Raw genomic sequence first — 27,635 nt, forward strand, 5'->3', positions numbered from 1 at the left:
TTTTTTTTTATATATCTAAATTTTTTTGTTTTTATTATTAGGTTGTTTTTCAATATATATATTATTTGTTTATTCTATTACTTTGTATTTAACTAAAATCTGAATAACTTTTCTAAAGTTTTTAATCAAATCATTAATTTTGGAGTTTTGTAATATAGTCTGACAAATCAATAATTGATTAGAGTGGATGATATCTGGGAAATTATTGAAATGTATAACTTCAATTAAATCATTAGAACAAATCAATTCAACCCCCATCATTTGAGTTTTCTTTATTTGGGTTTTAGAGTTATGACTTAAATTCAACAATATTCGTTGACCTAGCAAATCACAATCTAAATTTATGAAAATCGCTTCATCTTTATCCAAACCAAATTGATTTTTGTTAAATCGCAAAAGTTGATTGAATTTGTCTAATTTATACTGGGTCTTGGTTAATGTTAATTGAATGGATTCAGCAAATTTAAACAAGCTATTATTTTGGTTACCATTATCGTTTTCATTATCGTTTTCATTCAAGATTTTGGAATATTCATCAATTGGGATATATGACGGTAATGTATGTTTATAAACTATCCAATTATAAAGTATGCTGTCGTTTTTTTCAAATGGTAATTTCCGAAGTATACAATAATGAGGTTGCTGGAAACGTTTAGTAAAATTTGAATAAAGATCAAATCGTAACCCTAGAATCTGTTCATTGGGGTCATCATTATTTTTGAACAAGTATTGATTTATCGGGAATGCAGTTATACCAAACATTCGGAAAATATTTTCATATAGCACATTTTCTTTCAATTCCAAGTCATTGATAGGCTTTAATTGAGATGATGCAATTTTAGTTGTGGCATTTTCAGGAAGAGACAGTTGGTTTGATGGAGAAGTTGATTGTTGGAAATATTTTTGGATACTAGGATCAAAATAATTATGTTTTATAATTTCAGGTATTTCAATATCCATATCATCAGGACCACTGGGGACAGGCGATTCCTTTGTTTTGTCTTGAGCCTGTTTTTGTTGCTCTAATACCAAAGCTTCAATCTCTTCTTGTAACTGTTGTTTTTGCAATTGATTTGATGTTAGATCTTTTTCTATTAATGCTATATCAGCTTTGATTTCATCTATCTCCTTTTCAATATTATTAATTTGATCAATTTCAACAGAGTCCATAGTTGTATAGTTGTTTGGTTGATGATCTTGATTGGATTATGATCAATTGATATTGAGTGAAGAAAACCAAAACAACGCGACCTGAATATTTCAGTCAATTTGAAGGTAGTGCAAGTGTGGCTACAACAGCGTGAAAAGTCGCGAATCATTTCCCAAAATAAAAGATATGTCGTCTATTGTTGTCAATTCCAAATTTACTCAAATTTTTCTCCTTGTTCTTTGTTTCGTGTCTCAAGACCAGACAACCAACTACCACAGCCATTCAACACTCACACACTGAATTATCTACTAAAAATCAGATCAGCCACTAACAAACTAACTACACTTCCTACACATACACACAATCAATTTATACCAACATTTCTTCAATGTCAACTAACTCTACCTCTGACAGATTTCCAAATCTGTATTGGTCAATAGATTATGTTACAGGGTTAAATAATCTTAAATCTCAATCATTCAAATCACTTAAACAATTGCATGAATTGAGAAAATTAGTATTTAATTATATGACTTATTATCATGCCAATAGTGAATTTTTGAATAAATCAAGCATTGATCTATTTCCAGTGGAAAGTACTTTTTTACCATTTGAGTACAATCCTAGATCCGTTTCAAACACTCCTACCACATCACCCTATCGGAAAAGAATAGTATCCAATGAAACAACCGTGTCTAAACAAGAAACAATTACACCTAAACATGAAACCACCATGACTACTGCTTATAGTGAATATATCGATTACATGTCACAAGAATCAACAATCTTATTGAATTTAACTTCAATTATTGATCGTGACGTGCTTCAAGATATCACTATGTATTTGAAATACCACGAACCCAAGATCCATCAACAGTTTACCCGATTAGATGAGGTTTATAATAATTATTTGAAGAGTTACAAGAACATTGAAAGATTGAAATCAAGGCACATTGAACAATTGAGGTTGAAGGAGTTTTCTCAATCTCAAGTTGAACAAACAAAAAGTAGTCCCGAAGAAACAGTTGAGGACCAACTGCAACATTCATCTTCATTTGAAGAATCTTATGCCGACGAAGATTTAGAAGATGAGGAAATTGACAATACTTTTGATTTGAGCTTCCCATTGCATATAGGCACGGTTGTTGTATCTTCAGCAGAAGAGTTGCAACTAATTATGAACCAATTAATAACCAAAGTCCCTATTACTATGAGAAAGATCCCTTTACCCGGTTATAAGAATGAAATTTTCAATAGTGAATCAATATCGAAAGTTTTACTTACTATACCAATCAAAGGGTTTAAACCTTCAAGATTGAACATTGAAAAGTTTGGACAAGGGTTACTTGATTTAAAATTAATGACGAGTAGTAATTTTTTCAACAAAAAATTTAAAAGTGAAGGAATGTGGTTTGAATGGTCTGATTTGGCCGTATACTTTGCCCAGTTCAAATCTTCACTGGCAGCATCATCAGTAAAAGATACCAGTAGTATAGGGTCAAACACAACTTCAACTACTAATAAATCAAGTGCAATTTCTTCACCAAAAAATGGTCGATCTAAGTTTATTTCTGACATGGCTGAGACCACCACCAGATTTAATGCCATGTTTAATAATGTTAGAAGTTCGATATTGAAAACAAATCATGCGGAAATACTTGAAGACATAGAAGACAGTTATAATGAAGAAATCTTGAATTTACAAGAATTCAAGTATTTATTAGAGAATGGATTATTTGATTTATCTCAATATTTAGAAAAATTTGAAAAAATGAAAATAGAAATTATTTACAAGAGTTTATCAAGATTGCTGGAAATTTTATTGAAATTCCAAAAGGAACAAACTACCAAATTAGAAGCTTTTTCAAACAATTTTATTCGAAACATTAATAAATCAGAAAATTATCTTCATGATTTTAATAAAACTATGGAACATTTTAGCACTGGAATATATTTCCCAAGTGTAATTACACCCGACACCAATGTGAGATCGACCAGTATTGGGACTAATTATCAAAATTTGAAATATCAATTTGATTTATATAAAGATATTCCATTACAATTACAAAATAATTTCAATTCAGATAATGAGTCGTTATTAAGTATTGCGTCGATTCCCTATATTTTATACCAAACAATAAAAATCATTGAAGAGAGAAGCAATGATAATGTTGAAGTTGTTAGAAAATTATGGATGGCACCAATTGAATATCAAAGTCAATGGAGAATAAAGCAAGACATTATCCAACTTGTTGCTGATTATACACCAGATTTGAAAAACGATATTTCCAATAAATATTTGATTGAGCAAGAATTTTGCAATCAAGTGTTGAAACATTTAAAGGCTCAAAAGACCAATGACGTGATAATTTTTGTTAAAAATTGGTTACTTGAAATTAGCGATTCTATCATTCCATTTGTTATATTTGATAGTTTGATGAATTTATACAATCAAGAGAACGTTGCAGCGGCCGATTTAATCAAGCTTCTTTCCACTATTCCTAGAAGTAATTTGGCGTCATTAATTTATGTTATTGAATATTTTGGTAATTTATTTGCCCTTGGTAGTATTCCGAATTATGAAATTTCAGATGAATTACCAGAAGAATCATTATTGGAGTCAATAGAAGAAGCCAGCATTGTTCAAGTTTCCAATGAATTGAATTCAATGGATACTATTGGATCTATACCTATTATGCATTTGATTTTAAGACCATCAACTTCAAAAAATTCTACTGGGTTTAAACCACCATTGGATAAATATAAACGTATAATGGTTGATATTTTGAAACTTGATGTGCGGACTGAATTATTGAAACATTTGATTGAACATGAAATTAATTATAAATCTAAAAAAGAAGCCGAAAAATTACAAGTTAAAAAGATTCCAGTACCAGTACCAGTACCAGTACCAGTATCAGAATCAGAATCTCCTCAAACTCCACCACAGGCAAAAGTGGATTCCATTGATAGAAGTACGCCAGCGATTGTACATCCACAACCAACTCAACCAAACAAGCAAAAACGTCCAGAAAGTGCAGAATTCACTTTGAGACCTTTTAGGACAAGACCAACACCGGTTCCAAGCCCCCAATCATCACCTAAGCGTGGCGCATTTCCAACTTTTACTGGCTCATTGAGCTCTGGAGCTTCAACAACTAAACTGCCAACTCCACCACTATCACAACCTACAACAACTAACCAATTATTGCCAGCTGCTTCACATCATACTAATCGTGGACGTAGTTTGAGTAACTCATTTATTACCCCTAGAATTGAGATTGAATTTGAAAACTAGTAAGAGATAGTACATACATGGGTGTGCTTTATATATATATTTGCATTTAGTGATTTCATTACTCATTCATTTTTTATATTAACAAATACATATCAATGTTTGACTGCAAATAGTACAAATTTTTTTTTATTTCCGTTGATCATTTAAACTTGTCATGGTTACTTTTTCAACTTTTTTCAATTGTTTGACACTGAATAAAAGTAATGCAATCAAAGCAATTGTAGAAACCACTGTAACAACTTCAAAACCACCATCTATTTCTTCTATGAAATTCTCTAAATTCATTCCATATAATGCTGACACATATAATGCTACCCCCATCGATAACAATCCTGTAGAAAATTTCAATCCTAATAGCATTAATTGATTTCTATTAGAATCCAAAACCACATTAATTAAATCTTCAGTAGTTTTAATTTGATTTTTCAAATTTTCCACAATTTGAACAATTTCATCAATGGTTTGATAATAATTTTCTAATAACATTTCAATTTCTTCATGATTTGTCCCCTGTCGTGGTTGTCCATCACCTTCACTATTGAATTTTTCAGTAATATATAAATCATTTAATTCATCATCATTTTCCAATAAATCTTCTAAACAATTCTTAATTAAGGTAATTTTCCGATGGAATTGATGAATTTTTTTCAGTTCAATTAACAAATACCGTAATTTATTTCGATCAATACTATCTTCTAAACCAGTAATAATATTTTGTAACACAGTATTATGAACTTTCATTTCCATATTTAAATTCGAAACAATGTAAATCAATATTCCTTCAAGAGCTTTGAATTCAAATGGTAATCCATCCAAATTTGTAGATTTTAATCGTTGACTTAAATCTTTAAGACATTGCAGGTGGGTATAAGAAGAAACATGGGAATTTTGGAAACTTGATGAATTATCGAAAATGATTAGTTGATCATGATTAATTAAAGCTCGAATGTTTAATAATTGTACTAGTATACTGTTACGTCGAATAGTAATATTGGGGACAATATCAACGTTAGTTGATGATCCAAGGGAAGAATTACTTAAAGATAATGCGGATATTGTAGAATGTGGAGATGAAGACAGTGAAGATGAGCTTGATGATTTGGATGTCCCAGATGATGTTTGTCCCGCTGATGAAGATGATGAAGAAGAAGTTGTTGTTGTTCCTGTTGCTGATCTTTGCCAATTGAATTTCCTAAAATCTCTTGGTGTTAAATTATATCGTTTTATAAATTGACTTTTCAAGATTTCTTTACCATGTTGAATCATATCACCATTGGCATTGAATATTGAACATCGAACATAATCAGTATCATTATGTTGTTTAATTGATGATAGTAAAGTTTTATGAATAAATACTTCATTGAATGAATCAAAATTTTTATTCTTATGTGGATTTGGCTTTGATTTTTTATTCAACTGACGTAGGAAAGGTTTGGATAAAAAACCGTTCGGTAGTATTCTAGTTATTGAAGATCTTATAGGTATCATTAATAAGTTGGATGTATGTGGTTGTGTTTGTATGGGATAAGATGACTTGGAAGAGAAGTTTGTATGGAAGTCTTTTTCTTTTTGTTCTTTTTTGGTGCGATGCGTGGGGATGGAGGAAAAAAAAGTATCGCCCCATCTGGGACGAAGCAATTGAACGTCCTAGATCACCATCCGGGGCACACGACATTAATAAGAAAACAGCCGACTGGAACCACAAAAGAAAAAGAAAAGGGCGATCACCGCAGCCGGGGCGGGACGTTGGTGTTATTAATTTTCCTAATTAGGCATACTTATTATTATTAAACATTCTCTCGCCTTATTATTCTTAAACACGCCAAAATTAAAACTAAACAACAAAAATATTTACACCCAACTAAAATCATATCAAATATTAAATACTAATTTGGAAAACATAACTTTTCTTGTTTTATAGTAGTACTGAAATAGTTCAACCTAACCTCATCATACTAATGAATTATACTAGAGTCAATTCAAGTGAAGAATTAGAAGTATATGAAGAAGTTGGTCGGGGTGGATTTGGAGTAGTTTATCGAGGTATAATCAAATCAACAAATCAAGAGGTAGCCATTAAACAAATTGATTTAGAAAAAGATCTGACGGACTTGATAGAAATCAATAAAGAAATCCAAATCATATCAGAATGTCATTGTCAACAAATCACCAGTTATATGGGATCATTTGTGAAAAATTATAAATTATGGGTGATTATGGAATTTATTGATGGTGGATCAATATTTGAACTATTAAAACCAGGACCAATAGATGACGAAAAAATTGTTAGTTTTATCTTGTATGAAATATTATTAGCATTGAATTATTTACATAATCAAGGAAAAATTCATCGTGATTTAAAAAGTCAAAATATTTTAATATCTAAAACTGGTGATATTAAATTGACAGATTTTGGTGTGTCAACACAATTGTCCTCAAATTTTTCTAAAAGAAATACTACTGTGGGTACTCCATATTGGATGGCACCTGAAGTAATTGTTAATAATAATGGTGGACATAGTTATAAAGCTGATATCTGGTCATTAGGTTGTTGTTGTTATGAAATGTTCACGGGGAAACCACCATTACAATCAAAATATCCTCCAATGAGAGCACTTCGATTAATTTCTAAATGTCAAAAGAATCAAGATTTTATTAAATTAATTGAATTAAATGAATTGGACATATCTTGGGAATTTAAAGATTTCTTGCATCAATGCTTTATTGAAGATCCTAAATTAAGAGCAAGTGCTAGTAAATTGTTGAAACATAAATTTATTACGAAACATATCCACGATAAGGATAAAATTAAACTTCTTAAAAAATTAATTACCAAAAAGCAATTGTGGAATCAACAAAACCATATAGTTAAAACTCAAAATTATTATGTCCCGACAGAAATCTATAATAATCAACTCAAATGGAATATGGATGACCAGAATGGGAATGAGAACCAACAAACAGAACTTACAAAGGAAAGTGGAGATCAGCACACCGGTAATACCATAAAATTTGATATTAGTTCATTAATGTTGAATAATGACTTAGAAGATGATATTGAAGAAGATGTTGAAGATGATGCTCATGAAGAACGGAAATCTTCTCCTTCAAGTGAACCTAATGATGATATAATAGGATTTTTCAAGAATGATTTCAATAATATTTTAACCAAAATCTTTAATAAAATTGATAATAGAAATCAATTATCAAGACTACAATATGATCAATTGGTTGAAATGAATAATTTGATGGGTCAATTGATTACAAATGATAATGGTGGTACTAATAATAATAGAAAGATATTATTATTTCAATATTTGAAATACTTAATAAAAGAATTATTGAAAGAGAAAAATTCACATATCAATCGGTTGATATTACCATCAAGTATACTACATAACACTGGTACCAATGGTATTACCACTAACATTTCAGGAAATACCCTAGTCAATAACAATAACCACGTGACAAATATGACCAATTTTACCACCAATGGGATATTATCATCAACAACGTCAACGACAACAGTAAATCATAACAGGACAACTAGTCATACATGGACAAAGTTTGATGAAATAGAATCCAGTTTATTAGAGTCATGGATTAATAGAATGGAACAGGATAACTAGCATAGTACAATATTAATTAAAATACACGGACATAGATCGTACTTAAATAGGTGTTTCACCTCGTGATTCTGTATCAATTACCTCTTTCTGTTGTTGAACACTATCATTTCTTTCAGTATATTTTTTATTCATATCTAAAATTGTAATTATTCCATCTCGACTACAACAGCCCAATATTTCTCCTTGCTTGTAAGTATCAACTCCTAAAATAGCATCTTTCCCACAAGTTTGTGGATCTACTTGAAAAACAATTTGTTTCAGTTGAATATCCCAAATTAATAACCCCGTCGAATCACTACCAGAAACAATTAACACGTTGTTGTACTGTTCATCGTCATTGTTATTACTAGTAATAGTAATGGCATTGCTATTAACATTTCGAGTGATAAATTTTATATCACAATTAAATTTCTCACAAATTTTCTCACCATTTATACCTTGATAAGTTTTATAAACTTTATTTTCCATATAATTCCATAATCGAATTTTCCCATCTAAACTAGAATTCAAAATAAATTGTCCATTAGGTGATAATTCAACTTTAGCAATTGGGAAATTGATTACATCATTGGTACTAGCTGTAGCCGTGCCATGACCACCAAACGTACTATTAGTTAAAGTTTTCAAACATTGACTGGTTTGTAAATCAAATAATCTCATTAATCCATCGTATGAAGCACTGACAATAATTGAATCATCAGGAGTTAATGCAATTGACAGAACTGGATCACTATGAGCCGCTAAAGTGGTTAAAATCTTCCCACCATTTGAAGTAATATCCCATATAGTAATAGTTTCATCGGATGATCCACTAATTAAAATATTACCTTTTTGAGTGAATTTTAACGTTGTTATATGATAAGTATGTTTCCGTAATAGTTTTATGCATCGTTGTTGAGTAATATTCCATAATCGAATGGTTAAATCATCAGAACAAGATGCAAGAATATTGGAATTTATAGGAGAATATACAATATCTGATATTCCCTTGGTATGACCTGATAAAGTGGTGATTAATTTACCAGTGGTGGTATTATAAATATATATTTTCCCATTTGATGAAGAACAAGCGAAATTTTGTCCATTGGGGGAGAATTTTATGGCAGTGAATGTTATAGATGGTTCATTGATAGTATATCGAATTTTGTATAAATCAGATTCTTGGATATCTGATGATAATATTGGAATTCCCATTGAAGTGGAATAGTAAAGTTGGTTGGTTGTCTATATTTGATGGTGTTTACTTTTTTTTTTTTCCACATAAATAACCTTTGTGGGACGGCTCTTTACTTAATCTTGAATTGAAAACACTCCCCCGTGAACATAAGATAATATTAACAATCATGATAGAATAAAAATATCACCGACAACTCTTACTTTAAATTGATTTATTATTGTTTCCATGTATTAGCTATTGTAGAATAATGAAGAAATTGCATTATGATTCAAATATACTATTATTGTCGATAATTTGCTAATATACCAAACTTTAAAAGAGTTCCATAAGCTCATAAATCTATTCAATTACCAACATGCATCCACGTAATTGCGATATATACTTTCATTGGATTATCGTACATGGTTAGTTAACTCTTTCCCAAATCAATTTGATATTTGATTATTTTCGCACGACCTTAATTTTTGTTTCTGTATGTGAGTTGCCCTCCTCGTCCTTCACCCACCAAAGAGAAACAAACAACCTTCACAAGATTAGAAATCTATCTCATATTTTTTAATCAATAAATAGAAAGCTACATATCATATACATCTAATCAACTTAACAGTTTTCGTCCCATTTTTTCCTCTCTTGTTGTTACATTTCAATATCAATTGATATCATTCAACCATTATTATTATTATAACACCACCTTTTTTTTTAAAAGTAGTCTCCCAAATATGGATCATAATCATTCAAGTAATTTATTTCGATTTGCATCAATTCAATTACCTAAATCGGCCAAATTACGATCATTTGGAATATATTTATCAGGAGCATTATTTGCTATAGGATTTTGGTCATTAGTTGATGCATCAATATATCTGAAAACGATTAATGCTAGTGATGTTCATGTTAATTTTATTGATTGGATTCCATTTTTAGCTTCTTCAATGGGGATGTTAATTGTTAATTCTATTGAAAAATCAAATTTAATGATAAATCCCAATAATCAACTGGATTTTACAGGAAGTGGTGGTAATGGTGGTGGACATGCTTGGGCAGCAAGAATAATTTTATTTATGGGATTTAGTTTATTGGCTGGTGGATTAGCTGGAAGTTTTATGGTTTTTATATTGAAATACTTAATGAATCATTATACTTTCCCAACTTTAGGTATGGGGGTTGCTAATATTGTATGTAATGGTTGTGTTATGTTGAGTTGTATTTTCTTATGGTTGAGTCAAAATATTGAAGATGAATATAGTTATAGTTTAGCTTTATAAATGAAGATAAAGCAAGAAAAGATTTTATTTTTTTGAATTCTAGTTATAATTTGAATTATATTGATAACGTAAACTTGTTAAGATTTAAGTATAAGTAACTTTCTATATATATATATTAAATACAAATAAACAAAAAATATAAGTGCATACTAAAAGTATATCAATAATAGGTACTAGGTAATATTAAACAAAAGAAGGGTAGAATAATAGATAGCCCTTGAAGAAGTATATATATATATAAACAGATATATATTAAGATAAAAGACAATAACAAAAAACAAATACTAAATAAAAAGACAAACAAAAAGATTTGGTGAAGTTTTTATCAAAAAATACCATAAAACCGTGCAACACATACAGAGCATTAAAACGATTAAAACAAAACAAAGGATACAAATATTTGTAAAAGTAAATTCTCCCAAAAAAGGAAAAAGAGAATCCAACTCTAAATATATTTAACACATATTGGTATATATGTGTATCAATTTAACTAATCGTTGAAGGAAGAAGGAGGGGTGGTGGGTAGATGGAATTGATTTCTAGTGTCATGGAAGGTGTGGTAGGTAGGTAGGTCAAGTAGTTTGGGTCTTAAAACTAACTACCTTTTTTTTTAATTATGATTTCACAAATTCATTTTTCAAAGATCCCAATAATTCCAATTCATATTCACTAAAATTAAATAAATGCAATTCAATTGGAGTAGATGACCCACGAGGATAAACTTTAAATTGTGAAGATTTCAATTCATCGAAAAATGGATGTATCAACACTCTTCTAGGACTAGCTCTTACATCAGGATCATAAACCAATATTTTCATCAATAAATCAATTGCATCCAGTGGTGAATTACTGAAAATTTGTTTAAATCTTTCTTCTATACTACAATTGAATAATCTTGTAGTATACATATTACCACGATATTGAGGATTACTTTTGAAGAAAAAAGTATTTGGTGGCGGACCTAAAAGTTTAGCAATTTCTTTCAATTGAGATTCAGGTGATTGACCTTGGAAAATTGGTTTACCCAAGAACATTTCCGCAATAACACATCCTAACCCCCATATATCAATTTTGGTTGTATATAAAGAACATCCAACAATTAGTTCAGGAGCACGATAATATCTTGAACATATATAACTCACTGAAGGTTGATTTGGTTCTAATTTTTTTGCAGATCCAAAATCACAAATTTTCAATCTCACCGTGTTTGGATCAACAAGTATATTTGATGGTTTAATATCTCGATGACTGATTCCATATCCGTGTAAATAGAGCATGGCTCGAGCCAATTGGAAAGTATAAGCTTTCATATGGGGATATGGAATAGTGTATTTGGATTGACGATAATATTTGATTTCTGATTGTAAATTTGATGGTAAACATTCCATTACTAAATTTTGATAAACTTTATTATCAGAAGAACTTTTCTTATCGAAAAAAAATCGTAAACTGACAATATTAGGATGGCTGACAAATCGTAAAATTTCCAATTCTCGTGATTTATATTCAGTTTGTGCAGGGACTCGTTTAATAGCAAATGGTCCTAACCATTCACCATCTTTGTTGTTATTATTGTTGTTGTTGGTTGTATTATTATTATCCTTGTCGCTATGGCTATGATGACGGAAATGGCCAAGTAAATGTGACCCAGTGCCATCATTTCCTTTAGACGAATTAGTTTCATATTTCAACATAGCTTCAACAACAGTACCAAATGCACCTTCTCCTATTCTCTTGTATTCTTTAATTGTCATTTTACTGGCACGCGAGGAAGAATTTTCCACCACATCAGGTAAAGTATATTCATTTATAAAAGTTGACGATGATTGAGGCATTGCTAGGGTAGTAGTTTATTAACAGGACTCGGCAAAAAAAAAAAACCAAATTAGTTTATCCTAAATTATAGATACGTATCTCTTGTAGGTTTGAATAAGTTGTAATGAATCAATGTATATCTTTCCAAAGATTCTATTTTAAACAAATATGGCACAGCTGACAAACTTATGTATATCTTTCTGTGATTGATTCTCGTTAAAACAAACTTAATGTCAATAATTGGTTGTTTCTAATTAAATGACTAATTTAATAAATACCCAACTAAACAAATCAAATGTCAATTATAACTAATTATATTAGTTCAAATTAATTGGAATATTCAAAAATCAATAATCGTCGACAATGGGACAACTGGACTAGCAATTGATCAACTTTTGGTTTCTTTCAAGTTAACAAAGAATTGCTGTAGTAATGTACAATTGAATCAATTAGAAATATGTTGTAAATTCAATTGGTGAAAATACAAATCAAATTAATTGCAATTGTTTATTTAATTAAAAGGGAAATTTATCTTGTTTGATTTATTACAATCACAGGGTGAACGTGCGTATCTATCTATCTATAATCTGTTATAATTAAGTAACGTGTAAAAATTGTTGTTGTTTGTATCGTTAAACGTGAGTGTGGACGTGATTGAGGTTATAAATGTAATAGCAGTTGCTCTTGATAAGTTTTTGTTGGTCAGTTGTTGCTGACGGTTGTAGCTGTTGCTGTTGTTGTTGCTGTTGCAGTTGCAGTTGTTGTTGTTGTTGATTTGAATTTTTGAGTTTATAAATTTTTGTTGATCAACTAAACAAAATAACAACAATCAATTTTTTAATGTGAGAATTGAGAGAGCAGTTTGAATTGTTTCACAAAGAAAATTTAAACGTGAAGTGGGAGAGAGAGAGAGACATTATAAAGAATAAAAGCAAGGGAGACAAAGAGAGACATTTTCTTATTTTTGGCGTAATTATTGAAATTGGAATAATTGATTGTCAGCCTTATTATGTTACATTCTCTTTATTTTATGGACTCAAGTTATTCTTTACTAACTACTACTTTTTGATTCTTCTTCTTTATCTACTCGAGGATTAGCACCCCTTTTTTGTATTATCTTAGTAAGCCGTTGTTGCCGCCCTCCACACCACTAAACCTTAAACCAGAATAAGGAGCGGAACAGATACTACTTATTAAACCAGTACCAAATAGAAACATCCATTACAGCTTTTATCCCAAAATTCACATACTTTATAATACAACTTTGAGTACATTTTTTAGCTGTCAACCTGTTTAAGGGATTTTCAATAAAAGACAAAAAAAATGTGTGTTTGATTGTCGAATCCACACTTTTTACTTTTTTTTCTTGTTCTTGTTACTATAATTACCCCTTCTGCCTTCTATTGTAATTGAAACCTATTGTACTCTCCTCATATTTGTTTTAAGTTATATTCTGCTATAATTAGAACTTTCTAGCTTCTAGTTTCATTTGTTTTGACATCTTCCTTTTCTTCAATAGTAACTATCTTTAAAAATATTTGATTGATTAAAGGAACTGATTAGTAGCCGACCTTGTAGTTTTCCAAGGAAGAATGTTTTCCAAAAATGACCATCACAGTAATAACTAAATCTCTTATTAACTGCTGAGACCTATCTCGAATATGCACGTTAGCATTTTCCAAATGGGGAACGACAACGTTATAATTCTGTTTTTTTCCTATACCCAAGGCATATCAAAGAAAAGTTGATGCTCAATTATGAAGGTTTGAAAGTCGAATCCTGTTGATTAAATGCTTCTCATGATAAACGTGTGTGTGAGTAAACACTCAATCCCCCTTCTATGCTTCACTTTCCCTTGTAGTCCAGCCAAAAGAAGCTGGTTGCTAAGCACTCTATTTAGATTAATAAGCTTTTGAACAGTCTATTCAATACATTATCAGTTGTATGTTGTGTTGTTGTATTCCGACAACCAATTTGTAGACACAGTGAAGAAAACTGGTTGCAAAAAAAAAAAATGCCAGCCTAAATTCAAACGTGAGCGTTGTGAGCCCCCACCACTATATTATACTAAGATACAACTTAATTGATAATCTAAAAGAAGTCAAAAAGTACCTTACGATAAAGCCAACCAGTATAGTACTTTTTTGGAATATTTTACCACATGCTAATTGTTATCAAAAATAGTACAAGTAATAACTTTTTGCTAGAACTCAAATTGAAAGAATTAAATGCACCGTTTGATTTATCATTTGAGGTACCAATTACACTAAGTCTTTCATCCTACACTTTAAACATACTTCAAAATCAATATATTACCAGTAATATACAAAAAAGACAAAAAATAATCTCTCTAACTCTATAAAAAAAACGGGGCAAAAAAAAACAAATATGCAATGTAAATAAAAATATCAAATCTTTTAATAACGAAATGGTGGTTTATTATTAACCACGTGCTAACACCATGTATGGGTTTCTACCAAAATAAAAAACGGGATCAGAATATATATATGTGAAGTGATAACAATCCTAATTATATACCAATAGGATGTTCAACCTTCTTGATGTGAAAACAAAAAAAAACCAATCGATCAATGTATGTCATTTCTAATTTTAGTCTTTAAATTCTCTAATTGTATGTCAATAGATAATTAAACGAAACAATAATATCAATAATCTTTATATGATGTGTGTGTGTATGGGTATGTGTCTGAGTTTATCCCATTTATAAAGCATAAAATATCAAAATTCCTGATCCTAATACTAATATAGTCAATATGACCAATTTCAATATAAATGTCCAAACATGATTTTTCCCACCAGCAGTTTCAATCAATTGTTTTTCTAAATCAACATCATCTAATAATTTAATTTTCCCACCATTAGAATTGCAATTGAATTTATTGTGACTGGCTTTATAATCTTGTTTAATCAATTCATTGATTTCATTAATTGTAGTTGATCTTGTTCTGGTTGAATAATGAAGTTGAGATGATGGGATTTGAGTTATAGTAGATTGAGATTTTGTTGCCAATGGGTTGGAATTGGTTTGAAAAGGTGGTCTGGTTATAGTTGGTACATTTGAAGTTGATGGAGTTTTCAATATTGGGAAAGAATTAGTGGACATGGTTATTTAACAGTTTAAAGGAATAATGATATGGAAAAATGACAGAAGTTATGCTATGTGATTGGATTGGTAAGTTAGTTAAATATTGTAATTATTACTAACCTAACTTGAAAGATAAATGTCAATTGAAAAGAAAGAAAGAAAGAAAGAAAATAAAAAGGAAAAATAACTTACAGTGTCGATTTATTTATAGTAAAGAATTAAACTTTCGACAAAGAGGTGGTTTAATTTTGTGGAGGAGGAGAAGAAGAAGTTAGACAAGGCGGGAGATAGACACATGATTAGATAATGATTGAACCACTGATTACGTAATTGACTCACTATTAAAACTTCGTGTAAAGGAGAGAAAAAAAGGGGGGTATGGGCTAAATCAATAAACAACTAAATTTCGTTTCATTTCATTGATTAATGAATGGGTATTTAACGTCTTTTGCATAACTAAATCTAAATTTATATCATAGTGTAGAGCAGCAGGGGTGACTGGATATAGTTTCTTTGGGCACGGCATTATCCGTCTAATCTGTTTGTTTATTTATTTATTTTATGATTTTGTCTTTCTCTTTCTCTCCCTTTCACACACACGGTGTATTTGTACTTCTTTATCCTCTTCTCCCTCCTTTCGTCTGAAATTTTGTACTGCCTTCTTTCCTATTTCGGGTATCTTCATCGTCATCGCCATCTCTTAAAATTTTTCACCACCACTATTATTATTTATTATTATTAGAGTTCTCTACTACACATTTCATTTCATAGAGAGAAAATGCTACTTTTACAAAAGAAGTTCTCTTTTATATAGGAAATGGAACGTTGTATATTAAGGATTCGAGTTCCATTTTATGTTGACCAAAGGAATCTATTTCTAGTGTTACATTTTAGAAAACTGGTCGATGAGAATTGTATAGATGGGTTTGGTCCACAAGGACATAAAATTAGCCGAGGGAACAAACAAAAATAAATCCTGCAACCTCGCGCCAGTTGGTGATTATCTGGACCAAACATACAGAATGTAATGGTTTTCGTAATAACTATAGAAACTATTGATATTCCTCTGACAGTACAATTTCAGATTAATTGTAAAAATTTACCTCTTTCTTGCTAAGTTTCTACAGTAAGAAGAGCTTCTACTTGTAGCATAACAGGTCATTAGGTGAATCTTCCGAGGAAACAAAAAAATGTGTCGAAAATTATTATATTTCGTAATCGACACATGGTAGCAATTCCAAATTAATGTCCACATTTGGCCAAGTGTGTTAAAACAAGTGGCAAGAAGCTTTACCCAATCGGATCACAATATCCCATCTGCCAACAAACTCGGTAATACTATTATTGTGCTATAAATATGTCTAATTTTCCTATATTTCTATTTACTTGTTTATATGATCGAAAATACAAGCTATTGGCGTAGCTTAAACAATACCCTTAAGGGTATTTTGTTAAATTGCATGGCATTAATGCCACAGGTGGTCCAGTTGGAAAGCCACCAAACTTCAGACCGGATCTAGTGATCCACAACCCAAAGGATCCGGAAAAAATCCAAAAACTTATGCGATTTCAGTCGTATATTCAGCTTTCACTCGTTCCATATCATCTCTACCCGATGATATTGGAACCATACTTACAGGGTAGATATATTGGCTACATGGAGGACGCTAAGAAAAGTCCAGCCAATGGGAGAGAGTATAGCTATGTTGACGTCTTGATCGCATTTGTCAAGGGGTCTCAATTGGAAGTAGCTAATGCAAATGCACAGGTCGAGTTGTTTAATATATTGCCAGTTCCAGGGCAGACAGTCGGTGATTTCATCGATGCCATCCAAGGAAAATACAGGCAATTAAAGCAATATAATAATGTGTTCGTCTCAGTTCGAGCACATGTATTCACACACTGCCACAAATATTTTATATGAGCCGGAGTGTTTAACCAGGTAGGAAGCTAAATTCTGAAATGACTTGGATCCGGCGGTTCTTGAACAACTAAAATTAAAAACAGAAAATGCACTTGACTCTATCAATTTGAAACATAACACACACATATAATTAATATTTCTTAGCGAATACCAAACAACGACAGGATTTGAAATTTGACTAATAGATTCATGACCTTTTCAGAATGCTTTTCAGCACCTGAGTTTGTGTCTTGTTACCTTAGTAACAAAATTGATACGTAGCTTTAATAGAATGAATAGATAAGAATATAAGAATAGTTATACAAAAAATATGCAAAAAAAAACGAAAGTCGGAGGGAATAAGGGAGGTTTATATAGTGAAGAAATTTGTTTGTCAGCATTTGTTGCAAACACATTTAACACATTATTTTTGGTGTACGTAGTTAGAGATTCATGTGGAGAATATGCAGGTTGTGGATACAATTCACGACCTTCTATTTCCTTAGTGATAGGTTAATCATGAAATATATAAAATGTCTAGAAATAATTGAATAATGATATAAATATAATGTTGTGAAACTTGTGGAAAAATTTGACAGCCTAGTAACTCAAGTGTTGTTACACTCTTGTTATTATTATTATTATATCGTTTACAAGTAGATTTCTCATTTTGAACAGCAAATACTGTCGTTAATAGGAATCAGAGGCAGAAAGAAAGAGAGAGAAAAAAAAAAAAGGACACATTTACACGTACACCCTTAACTTGAAGGAAAAAACAAAACAAGAGAGACAAAGAAAGAGACAAAGAAAATACTTTCAACAACGAAAGATTGAGATATTGGTGATTTTCACAAACCAAAAAAAAAGAATACACAACTTGTAGATTAACAGAATTTGAACATTTCTAGAGTTTCTTATATTCCCCCCAAGGTGGACAATTAATAATAACATTTGATTATACAAGAACATTTCAATCATGTGGATTTTTGACTGGTGTATGTAATGATTTATCTTTACCGAATCAATACTTTATTTATGAGTGATTGGTTGGTTGGTTATAATACCACCACTTTATTCTATTAACCAAGTTTGATCTAATTACTGATCTGTATATACTAACCAAATATTTACCTTATCACTTAATTATTTACAGTTCAAGATATATTATCATCATTAGGATTATGGAATAAACATGCCAAATTATTATTTTTAGGGTTAGATAATGCTGGTAAAACTACTCTTTTACATATGTTAAAGAATGATAGATTGGCCACTTTACAACCAACATTACATCCAACTTCAGAAGAATTGGCCATTGGATCAGTTAGATTTACTACTTTTGATTTAGGTGGACATCAACAAGCTAGAAGATTATGGAAAGATTATTTCCCTGAAGTCAATGGTATTGTCTTTTTAGTCGATGCTGCTGATACCGAAAGATTTGCTGAATCCAAAGCTGAATTGGAAAGTTTATTTAGAATTGAAGAATTGAGTCAAGTTCCATTTGTTATTTTGGGTAATAAGATTGATGTTCCTACTGCAGTAGGGGAAATGGAATTGAAAAATGCCCTTGGATTATATAATACTACTGGTAAAGATACTGGTAAATTGCCTGAAGGTACTAGACCAATTGAAGTGTTTATGGTTTCCGTTGTTATGAGATCTGGATATGGTGAAGCCTTCAAATGGTTATCACAATACATTTAATCATACGAAGAGTTGGTTGGTTTACTCTTTGTTCCTATATCAATTCTCATTTCTGATTGGTTTTAGATCAATGCAGAAAAAGAAGGAAATAGTATTATAGTAATAATATATATAGTTTGATGTTAATAAGTACGTGAATTGAATTGTAAACTATTAGTATAATTAATATTGGTTTCTGTCTATATTAAAGAGATGTAAAAGGTTATGTGCCTCAATTTGATTGTATTTTGAATATATTTCGCCAAAATCACAGGGCAAATAATTCATCAGCATCCACTAGATCAACAACAAACAACAACTAACAATATCGCAAGTGAAACAAATCCCTCTCAATAAAACAACTAGCTCTACCATTGTCATATAACTTTTTATATTTAATGTAAAGCAATAATCCATTACGTACCTACATAATATGTCACGTGACCAAGTACTGCTCTGTCTTTACCAAATCTTTTACAAAGAAGTATATGCTACTTCACACTGGAAAAGTTCTAATCTATTTCAGCACTAATTCACAGGCTGATTACATTGGTACCCTATAGTGTACTCACTGTTCTTACTGAATCCACAATATATGTGAACCAAGTATAAAATAAACCTTCGAGGTTTAGTCAAGGCAAATAAATCATTCATAGCGCACAGCACAATACTGATACGCCTATCCAATTGCCCAATAGTTCATACTAGTATTAGTTTGTTGATTTATATTTGCTGCAAAACTAATTAGTAGTCGTTCGGGTTCTTTCTATTTCTTTTTGGTTCCAATTTACACGCCATTCGATTTCCTTGTTGCTGCTCTTTTTTTCTCTCCGCTCATCAAATCTTCTTACTCATCCCAAAAAAATATACACAGAATTTTTTTTTTCTTATTATTCCATTACTAATCATAGAGTGATACTTTTGATTCTTTTACAACATATCATATATACAATAGAACCACACTATGGAGAACAGCAATAAGATATCATTACATCCAGAACAAAAGAAATGGAAGGCACCAAAAGGCCCTAAACCAATACATCATAAGAACAAAAATCTTATTGGATTAGGTCGAACCATTGCTAATCAAAGATCCAAAGAAAATTCCATTCAATATTTACCTGATGGTGAAATGAGATTCACAACTGATAAAAAGGAGGCCAACTGGGTTAAATTAAGATCAGTTACTCAAGAAAATGCCTTGGATGAATTTTTAAGTACTGCTGAATTGGCCGATACTGATTTTACTGCTGATAAAAATCAACAAGTGAAAATTATTAAGGTTGGAAATACTTCTATTGTGAATTCTAATGGATTATTAAGTACTGATGAAATGTTAGCTATGAGACAAAAACATATGATGTTTGAAAACAAATTAACTATACCTAAACGTCCTAAATGGAATAAAAATCAAAGTAAAATTGAAATTGATCGTCAAGAAAATTTAGCATTTTTAAGTTGGAGAAGAGAATTAGCACAATTGACAGAAAATAATGATTTATTATTAACACCTTTTGAAAGAAATTTAGAAGTTTGGAAACAATTATGGAGAGTTGTAGAAAGATGTGATTTAATTGTTCAAATTGTTGATGCTAGAAATCCATTATTTTTCCGATCTATCGATTTAGATAAATATGTCACTTCATTAAGTGATCCAGATAATAATAAGGCAAAGAATAATTTATTATTAGTCAATAAGGCTGATATGTTAACTAGAGATCAACGTATTGCTTGGGCAGAATATTTCAAATTGAAAAAAATAAATTATGTTTTCTTTTCAGCTGCTAAAGCCAATGAATTGTTAGAAAAGGAACGTGAAGAGTTGGAAAATATACAAAACAGTACCGGTAGTAGTAGCAGTAGCAGTAGAAACACTAACAATAATGCTGCTGCTGCTGCTGTTGATGCTGAACAAGAAGAAGGTGAAGCCAATGATTCAATTAGGATATTAAAAATTGAAGAATTGGAAAAATTATTCATGGATTCGGCTCCTAAATTTGAAGTTGATCCTGAATTCCCAGATAGAAAATTACAAATTGGGTTAGTTGGGTATCCAAATGTTGGTAAATCATCAACCATTAATGCCTTAGTTGGATCGAAAAAAGTTTCTGTTTCTTCTACTCCTGGTAAAACCAAACATTTCCAAACTATTCATTTATCGCCAGATGTTTTATTATGTGATTGTCCTGGGTTGGTGTTTCCCAATTTCGCTTATACCAATGCTGAATTGGTATGTAATGGTGTTTTACCAATTGATCAATTACGTGAACATATTCCTCCAGTTTCATTAGTTTGTCAAAGAATTCCTAAATTTTTCCTTGAAGCAGTTTATGGTATTCATATCCCAATACAGAAAGTCGAAGATGGTGGTAATGGGGAGTATCCAACGGCCAGAGAATTACTTAATGCTTATGCCAGAGCAAGAGGTTATATGACTCAAGGTTTCGGTTCAGCAGATGAACCAAGAGCCGCTAGATATATTTTGAAAGATTATGTCAATGGGAAATTATTATATGTTAACCCACCACCTAAAGAGGCAACTAATAAAAATGAATGGATATTACCAAATTTACAAGAAAGTCGAATTTTCAATCGAGAATTATATACTTTAAATCATCTACCAGAATCTAGACAACATCAAATAGTGTCTGCTATGCAACATAAACATATACCGGTTGATGAATTCAATTTGGAAAAGGATTTAACTAAATTAAATTTCTCACAACATATTGCTGCTATTACTGGTAGTGGCGATTCAAAAGATGAAGACAATAAACTTAGAGACAACAACCAACTGCAATCAGAAGCTAAAACATTGTTTTATGGTGGGAAACAAGCAGCATTAGAAAGTGCTGGTGATGAATTGGATAGAGAATTCTTTGCTATGAATAATATTTCCGGTAAATTTGCAACTCCGTTCCATAAAAAGAATAACAGCAATACAGAAAAGAACCTGAATAAAAAACATAACAAGAAGAATAAGAAACAAGATAAGAAAGTTAGAGTAGTAGGTTATTAAATAGAAATGCATGTTTCATGTTTTTTTTTTTGTTTGAATCATTAAATTATATTTGTACATTATCATTTATATACGTTCCACAAAATTATTATTGTAGAATAATATTATTGGTTATATATATATATATACAAATCAATAAATTTAGTAGATTCTAAATGATGGACCCATGGTAGATTTAATAACCAAGGAACCAACATTTTGCCAGTTCTTTTTCAACAAAGAAACCAAGAAGTTAGCAGCCATCATGATTTGGTTAACCAAGACATCTTCTTCCATATCAACGTTACCAACAGCAACGGCCAAACACAAGACTTTTTTCAATTGGAATTTGATAGTGGATTTAACATCAGTAACTTTACTGTATAAATCATCATTGTGAGAAACTGGAGTTGGGAACTTACCAGCTTTAGATAAAGTTGGACCCAATAATCTTGGAATTTGTTTGATCAAAACTTCAGAAGCAATGAAAGCGTTGTATTTCTTAGCCAATTTTTTAATCAATTTCTTGTTTTTGTTCAATTTTTTCAAGTCATCAACGGACATAGCATCAACACCCAAAGACTTGGCTCTATCAACGTCAAAAGCATCACCAAAAATACAGATGGTCATGTTTGGTCTCGGAACTTGAGGTAATTTCAAAGTACCAGAGAAACGCTTGTCTCTTTGAGGATCATAGTTTTTCAAACCAACTTGTAATTCAACGGTTTCCAAAAAGTTTCTCTTTTTGGTTTCAGTGGAGTATTCCAATAATTTGTGGACGTTTTCTCTAACGCCAGAACTGGTGATTTTAGACATCTTTATTTAATTCGTCTCCCAAAGAGTTTTTTTGGTAAAGTAAAATTGATTCGACGAGGATAAAGTTCCAAAAAAGAGAAAAGGGAAAGGAAGACAAATTGTAGAAGTTTTGGGGATGAGTGGTTTTTTGTTTTTTTGTTTGTTGAAAATTTTCCACAGAAAGGAATTTTGGCGCCTACACAAAAAAAAAACGTGATCACGTGTACGTATTATCATTAGGGCTATAGCCCTAAGGTGGAGTAAGCTTTTTTGTTTCTCTCGTAAACACCCTCATCTTGAAGATTATGACGCGTTGGTGTTAATTACAAACTAAACATAAACATACTTGATGAACAGCAGTTATTCCATTTACCATAAAGTAGTATACTATTAATGAACATAAGAGGATTGTTGGCTTGATATATATATAATGATATGGAATACCTACAAATACATACCACTACGAAGGCAGGGAAGACAATATTTAATCACCACCAATTATCATCTACAACAACTCCGATTTAAATCATTTCGAACTATTGATTTAACTTTTGGGTCACATAATCACAATAATATCCCCAATAAAAGAAATGAAAAGATTTTCTTTTATAATTATGATAATACCAGCAAAATAAAAGCCCTTGATCGGCAGTTCAAAATCTTAAATAAATCCCAAACCAAAATTCTTGAACTTGGATTTATCCCCAGTAATTGGTTAATATATATTCGTGATACCATGGCCAAACTTCATAATATATCTGATCCGGGGAAAATCCATCAAAAATGTCATATTTTAGGATTTGATATTTTATTTGGATCACCACCCATCGGAGTATCAAGTATTCAAGGTAATATTTTTTCAAAATTGGCTCATAAAAATATCATTAATCATTTTAAAGAAATTTCTTGGACTCAATTACGTGATAAAAGACAATTAGAACTGGATATTGATCCAAAATCATATTTTTCTCGAGAACAAGATGAATCAATGATAATTGATAAACAAATTGAACGAATTGAAGCTGGACTTAAAAATATTACCATGTCAGATATAAAACGTCAACAATTACTTGATAAGAGAGATTCTTTATTACCGGATTATAGAATTGATTTAATTTTATCGGATTTATCTAAACCAGGTTATCAACAATCAGGATTTTATGATCTTACAGAAACAAATCCTTATCATCGATATAATAATAATAAGGGGTTAAATCATTCAATTTTACAACCAGGTAAATCGAATTTTGAATTTTTAGATGCTGCATTGTTATTGAGTTGTGATTTATTAAGACCTGGTGGGAAATTTGTTGCTAGATTAAATGAAATTGATCCTTATGATCCAGAGATGTATTTGTTACATGAGAAATTAGAGAAAGTTTTCAATGATGTTCTTGAAATACGGAATTTTGGACATACCACTGCTACCACTACTACCACTACTATTACTACCAATAATAATGACAATGATATGAGTTTCCTGGTTCAACCACCAATTGAAAAATATTATATTTGCAATGATAAAAAAAATGATGATGAATATGACCTTTACGATATATTTAAATATTAGAAGAAAAAAAAAGACTTCATGATTTTTAATGAATGATTTTTTTTATTCTTAATATACATAATTTTGATTATAATGATTTATTTATGTGTTTATTTAATAACTTCTTTTTAAAAAATACTTACATCTGATTTACCACTTATGTTCTTTTTTTGGTGACTTGGTTAATTCTTACAATGATTATTTTCAGTATACTTAACTGAAACCATTATACTAAGCATCTTCTTCTTCTTCTTCTTCTGCTGTCACTTCATCATCTTGTTGTATTTCAGCCTCCACATTCTCCACTTCTTCACGTTGAACTTCTGAAGCACCAGCTTCATCTTCAATCTTTTCTTTTGCTTCTTGTTGTGGCTGTGTTGTAGTCTCTTGATCTTTATCCTGCTTGCTTTCCAAGTCAATCAATGGAGCACCTGTTGATCCATTGGTTTGTAAATTACTAAAATCATCAATTAATCTATTAGCAACTTTACTTTTATTTTTTTTATGTAAAGTTTGTTTCCATAATTCAATGGCTTTAATCAATTTTTCTGGATCAACACCATAATTCTTACCAAATATAACTGCTTCAGTATATCTTTCACTTGTAATTAACAAATCAAAACATTTACCAACATCACCCACTAACCACCATGATTGCCATGCTATGTTATATTTACCTTTAGATTCACAAACTTCGGCTAATTTTATTAATTGGGATTTATTTTGTGTAGATGATAATAGTAATAATAATGATGAATAATCTTTAGCTAACCAAAAACTTTCTTGAGCTAGTTTTATATTCCATTTATTTAAAGCTAAATCACCCAATTTTTTCCATTTAGTTGAATTGGCCAATGATAATGATGGAGTTTCTTTTTCTTGTGCTGATAATAAATCATAAGCTTGTTTTAAATTACCAGTAGATAAAGAAAGTTGGAATTTGGAATCGAAATCTTGAGATAATGAAAATGATAATGCCAAATAACCCAATTTTTCGAAAAATCTCGATAATTGATTCAATTCAGTCTTGGTGAATCTTGAAATTAATTGAGAATATTCTTCTGATAAATTCTCTAAAGTGATGGTTGATAAATCTGGTACTTCCTCTTCTTCTACTTCTCCATTTTCCCCATGTTCTTTTTCAACAACAATATTTTGAGTGGCAAATTGTTCTAAATCACCTCTCATAACTAATGTTTGTAATTCCAAAACTTCAGCATTCACATACCAAGATACAACATCAAATGATTTATCAATAAGGTATAATTTACCATCGGTGGCTTTATAACCAATAATATAGAATTTACGATCAAAATGACCCAAATTTATAACTTCACCCCCAACAAAATAATTCAATCTATTGGTAGTACCAGTGGTATAAACAAATACATCACCAATGAATTTACCTGATAAAATAGATTCCGAAGTAGGTAAAGTATACAAAACGTCAAAAGCAGATTCTGCCCCTTCTTCAGCATCCAATTCACCATTAGCCAATGCTTCTTCAAATAATTCATGATTATAACTCAAGAAATAAGTTTCATTATTCTTTTTAACTCCAACGGTACTACTGATTTCACCCAAATTGGAAGTGGTGACAATGGCTAATAATTCACCGTTATCAGACCAAATAACATCGATAATATCATCATCTAGATCCACTCTTCTCACTAATTTACCATGTTCCCAATCATAAAAGGAAATACAACCTTCCAGTTTGACCCCTAATAATGAACCAGTGAAAATTTTATCGGCTTGATAAATCAAATCAAGGGTTAAATATTCTTGGAAATTTTTGAAAATTTTAACACTAACCCCACTTTCACGAATGGCAAATGGACAAGCAGCAGATGAATCATGACTATTCCAAACAAAATCCAAGGCACTACCATAACTTTTAGATCTCCATGCTAAAGCGGTGTATACGATATATTCACCATCACCACACACGGCAGCGTATCTACCATTTGGAGAATGATTTAAAGTTTGTGGGAAAATTTCAATAGAACCTAAATCTCTTTGCTGTAAATTTAATGATTCACCATCTTTTAAACCTTCAGAACTGGAAGGTTTAATCACTGATTGATAAACTTCGGAATTTTTAGCATAAATCAATTTATTGTTAGAATCCATTGAAAATAACGGTTCTTCACTACCTAATTTGATAATAACAAACCCGGAATCAAACCCAGCAGCAATAACATTAGATTTAGGTAATATTCCAATACACCAAGCTCTTTCTAAACTATAATTTATAGATTTTTCCAATTTAAAAGTATTTGAATTCCAAAATCTAATGGTACCATCTTCAGACCCGGAAACAATAATTGGTAATTCTGGATGGAAAATTGCAAATGAAACATTAGATAAATGACCTTCTAAAGTGGCAACACATGATTTAGTTTGATAATCCCAGACTTTAATTGTTTTATCATCGGAAGAAGTGATCAAATAAGGTTTATCAGCTTGAGGATAATAATCTACATAATTGACTCCTTTAGCTTCATGAGCAATTAAAGTGAAATTTGGTTGTGATGAACCTAAGGACCAAATTTTAACGGTTCTATCTAAACATGCCGAAGCAAAAGTATTAGGATCTTTAGGATTAAAATTCACACTCATGACATAATGTTGATGACCTTCAAAAGTTTGTTCTAATTTCCAATTATGATCCCAATTCCATAATTTTATGGTTAAATCATCACTTGAAGTTAAAATGTACGGTTTAGAAGGATGAACGGCAATACTTCTAATATAATCTGGATGAGCTTCAAATTGAGTCACTTTTTCCCCCGTATTATAATTATAAACTCGAATTTGGAAATCATCAGATCCAACAACAATCCAATTTTTACGAGCAATGAATTTACCAGCACGTACTGGTAATTCAGTGACTTGTATAGATTTAACTAATGAATTAGTGGCATATGACCAAATCTCAATTTTACCATTATATAAAGTTGTTAAAATCCATGGTTCAGTTGGATGGAAATCTATTCCTTTCACTCTATCGGAGCGAGTTGAAAATTGTTTAACAACATCCAATTTCATTTTCAATTTCTATCTCTATCTCTTGGTTACTTAACAGGGAAAAAAGGAAACAAGTAGTGAATATATTATCCTTGATTTAATAGATATATGGATGTATGTATATCAATGGAATAAAGTAAATGTATGGAAAAAGAAAATGATACTTTGATTAAGTTCAAATCAACAATTTAAATTGTTTAGTTGTTTAGTTGTGTGTTGTCGGGATTTTTTTTT

The 27,635-nt window shown here is 30.8% G+C and overlaps 14 protein-coding genes across 14 annotated transcripts; 7 read left to right on the top strand and 7 right to left on the bottom strand. All coding sequences in view use genetic code 12, as the record gives it.

The window, feature by feature from the left end:
• Positions 1-69: 69 nt before the first annotated feature.
• CTF5 (Ctf5p) lies at positions 70-1,170 on the bottom strand (the record flags this gene model as incomplete). Its single annotated transcript, XM_705742.2, has 1 exon — positions 70-1,170. One exon carries the CDS (start codon positions 1,168-1,170, stop codon positions 70-72), a length of 1,101 nt encoding a protein of 366 aa, XP_710834.2.
• Positions 1,171-1,538: 368 nt separating this feature from the next.
• On the top strand, positions 1,539-4,448 carry CAALFM_C602140WA (uncharacterized protein; the record flags this gene model as incomplete). Its single annotated transcript, XM_707400.2, has 1 exon — positions 1,539-4,448. The coding sequence occupies one exon, from the start codon at positions 1,539-1,541 to the stop codon at positions 4,446-4,448; it is 2,910 nt and encodes a 969-aa protein (XP_712493.2).
• Positions 4,449-4,574: 126 nt separating this feature from the next.
• On the bottom strand, positions 4,575-5,936 carry CAALFM_C602150CA (uncharacterized protein; the record flags this gene model as incomplete). The annotated part of the gene is made up of 1 exon (XM_707402.2): positions 4,575-5,936. The coding sequence occupies one exon, from the start codon at positions 5,934-5,936 to the stop codon at positions 4,575-4,577; it is 1,362 nt and encodes a 453-aa protein (XP_712495.2).
• Positions 5,937-6,406: 470 nt separating this feature from the next.
• CAALFM_C602160WA (uncharacterized protein) lies at positions 6,407-8,077 on the top strand (the record flags this gene model as incomplete). Its single annotated transcript, XM_707403.2, has 1 exon — positions 6,407-8,077. One exon carries the CDS (start codon positions 6,407-6,409, stop codon positions 8,075-8,077), a length of 1,671 nt encoding a protein of 556 aa, XP_712496.1.
• Positions 8,078-8,119: 42 nt separating this feature from the next.
• SWD3 (Swd3p) lies at positions 8,120-9,271 on the bottom strand (the record flags this gene model as incomplete). The annotated part of the gene is made up of 1 exon (XM_707404.1): positions 8,120-9,271. The coding sequence occupies one exon, from the start codon at positions 9,269-9,271 to the stop codon at positions 8,120-8,122; it is 1,152 nt and encodes a 383-aa protein (XP_712497.1).
• A 702-nt stretch (positions 9,272-9,973) lies between these two features.
• CAALFM_C602180WA (uncharacterized protein) lies at positions 9,974-10,519 on the top strand (the record flags this gene model as incomplete). Its single annotated transcript, XM_707405.1, has 1 exon — positions 9,974-10,519. One exon carries the CDS (start codon positions 9,974-9,976, stop codon positions 10,517-10,519), a length of 546 nt encoding a protein of 181 aa, XP_712498.1.
• A 614-nt stretch (positions 10,520-11,133) lies between these two features.
• CAALFM_C602190CA (serine/threonine/tyrosine protein kinase) lies at positions 11,134-12,354 on the bottom strand (the record flags this gene model as incomplete). Its single annotated transcript, XM_707406.2, has 1 exon — positions 11,134-12,354. The coding sequence occupies one exon, from the start codon at positions 12,352-12,354 to the stop codon at positions 11,134-11,136; it is 1,221 nt and encodes a 406-aa protein (XP_712499.1).
• Positions 12,355-15,056: 2,702 nt separating this feature from the next.
• Positions 15,057-15,458, bottom strand: CAALFM_C602200CA (uncharacterized protein; the record flags this gene model as incomplete). Its single annotated transcript, XM_707407.2, has 1 exon — positions 15,057-15,458. One exon carries the CDS (start codon positions 15,456-15,458, stop codon positions 15,057-15,059), a length of 402 nt encoding a protein of 133 aa, XP_712500.2.
• A 1,543-nt stretch (positions 15,459-17,001) lies between these two features.
• Positions 17,002-17,364, top strand: CAALFM_C602210WA (uncharacterized protein; the record flags this gene model as incomplete). The annotated part of the gene is made up of 1 exon (XM_707408.2): positions 17,002-17,364. The coding sequence occupies one exon, from the start codon at positions 17,002-17,004 to the stop codon at positions 17,362-17,364; it is 363 nt and encodes a 120-aa protein (XP_712501.2).
• A 955-nt stretch (positions 17,365-18,319) lies between these two features.
• SAR1 (Arf family GTPase) lies at positions 18,320-19,050 on the top strand (the record flags this gene model as incomplete). Its single annotated transcript, XM_019475463.1, has 2 exons — positions 18,320-18,338; positions 18,497-19,050. 2 exons carry the CDS (start codon positions 18,320-18,322, stop codon positions 19,048-19,050), a joined length of 573 nt encoding a protein of 190 aa, XP_019331008.1.
• Positions 19,051-19,993: 943 nt separating this feature from the next.
• Positions 19,994-22,048, top strand: CAALFM_C602230WA (putative GTPase; the record flags this gene model as incomplete). Its single annotated transcript, XM_707410.1, has 1 exon — positions 19,994-22,048. The coding sequence occupies one exon, from the start codon at positions 19,994-19,996 to the stop codon at positions 22,046-22,048; it is 2,055 nt and encodes a 684-aa protein (XP_712503.1).
• A 141-nt stretch (positions 22,049-22,189) lies between these two features.
• Positions 22,190-22,843, bottom strand: RPL10A (60S ribosomal protein uL1; the record flags this gene model as incomplete). The annotated part of the gene is made up of 1 exon (XM_707412.1): positions 22,190-22,843. One exon carries the CDS (start codon positions 22,841-22,843, stop codon positions 22,190-22,192), a length of 654 nt encoding a protein of 217 aa, XP_712505.1.
• Positions 22,844-23,252: 409 nt separating this feature from the next.
• Positions 23,253-24,392, top strand: CAALFM_C602250WA (uncharacterized protein; the record flags this gene model as incomplete). Its single annotated transcript, XM_707413.2, has 1 exon — positions 23,253-24,392. One exon carries the CDS (start codon positions 23,253-23,255, stop codon positions 24,390-24,392), a length of 1,140 nt encoding a protein of 379 aa, XP_712506.1.
• A 210-nt stretch (positions 24,393-24,602) lies between these two features.
• Positions 24,603-27,422, bottom strand: SEC27 (coatomer subunit beta'; the record flags this gene model as incomplete). The annotated part of the gene is made up of 1 exon (XM_707414.2): positions 24,603-27,422. The coding sequence occupies one exon, from the start codon at positions 27,420-27,422 to the stop codon at positions 24,603-24,605; it is 2,820 nt and encodes a 939-aa protein (XP_712507.2).
• Positions 27,423-27,635: the final 213 nt, after the last annotated feature.

The sequence above is a fragment of the Candida albicans genome, chromosome 6, assembly GCF_000182965.3.
Source record: "Candida albicans SC5314 chromosome 6, complete sequence".
Classification (NCBI taxonomy): Eukaryota; Fungi; Ascomycota; class Pichiomycetes; order Serinales; family Debaryomycetaceae; genus Candida; species Candida albicans.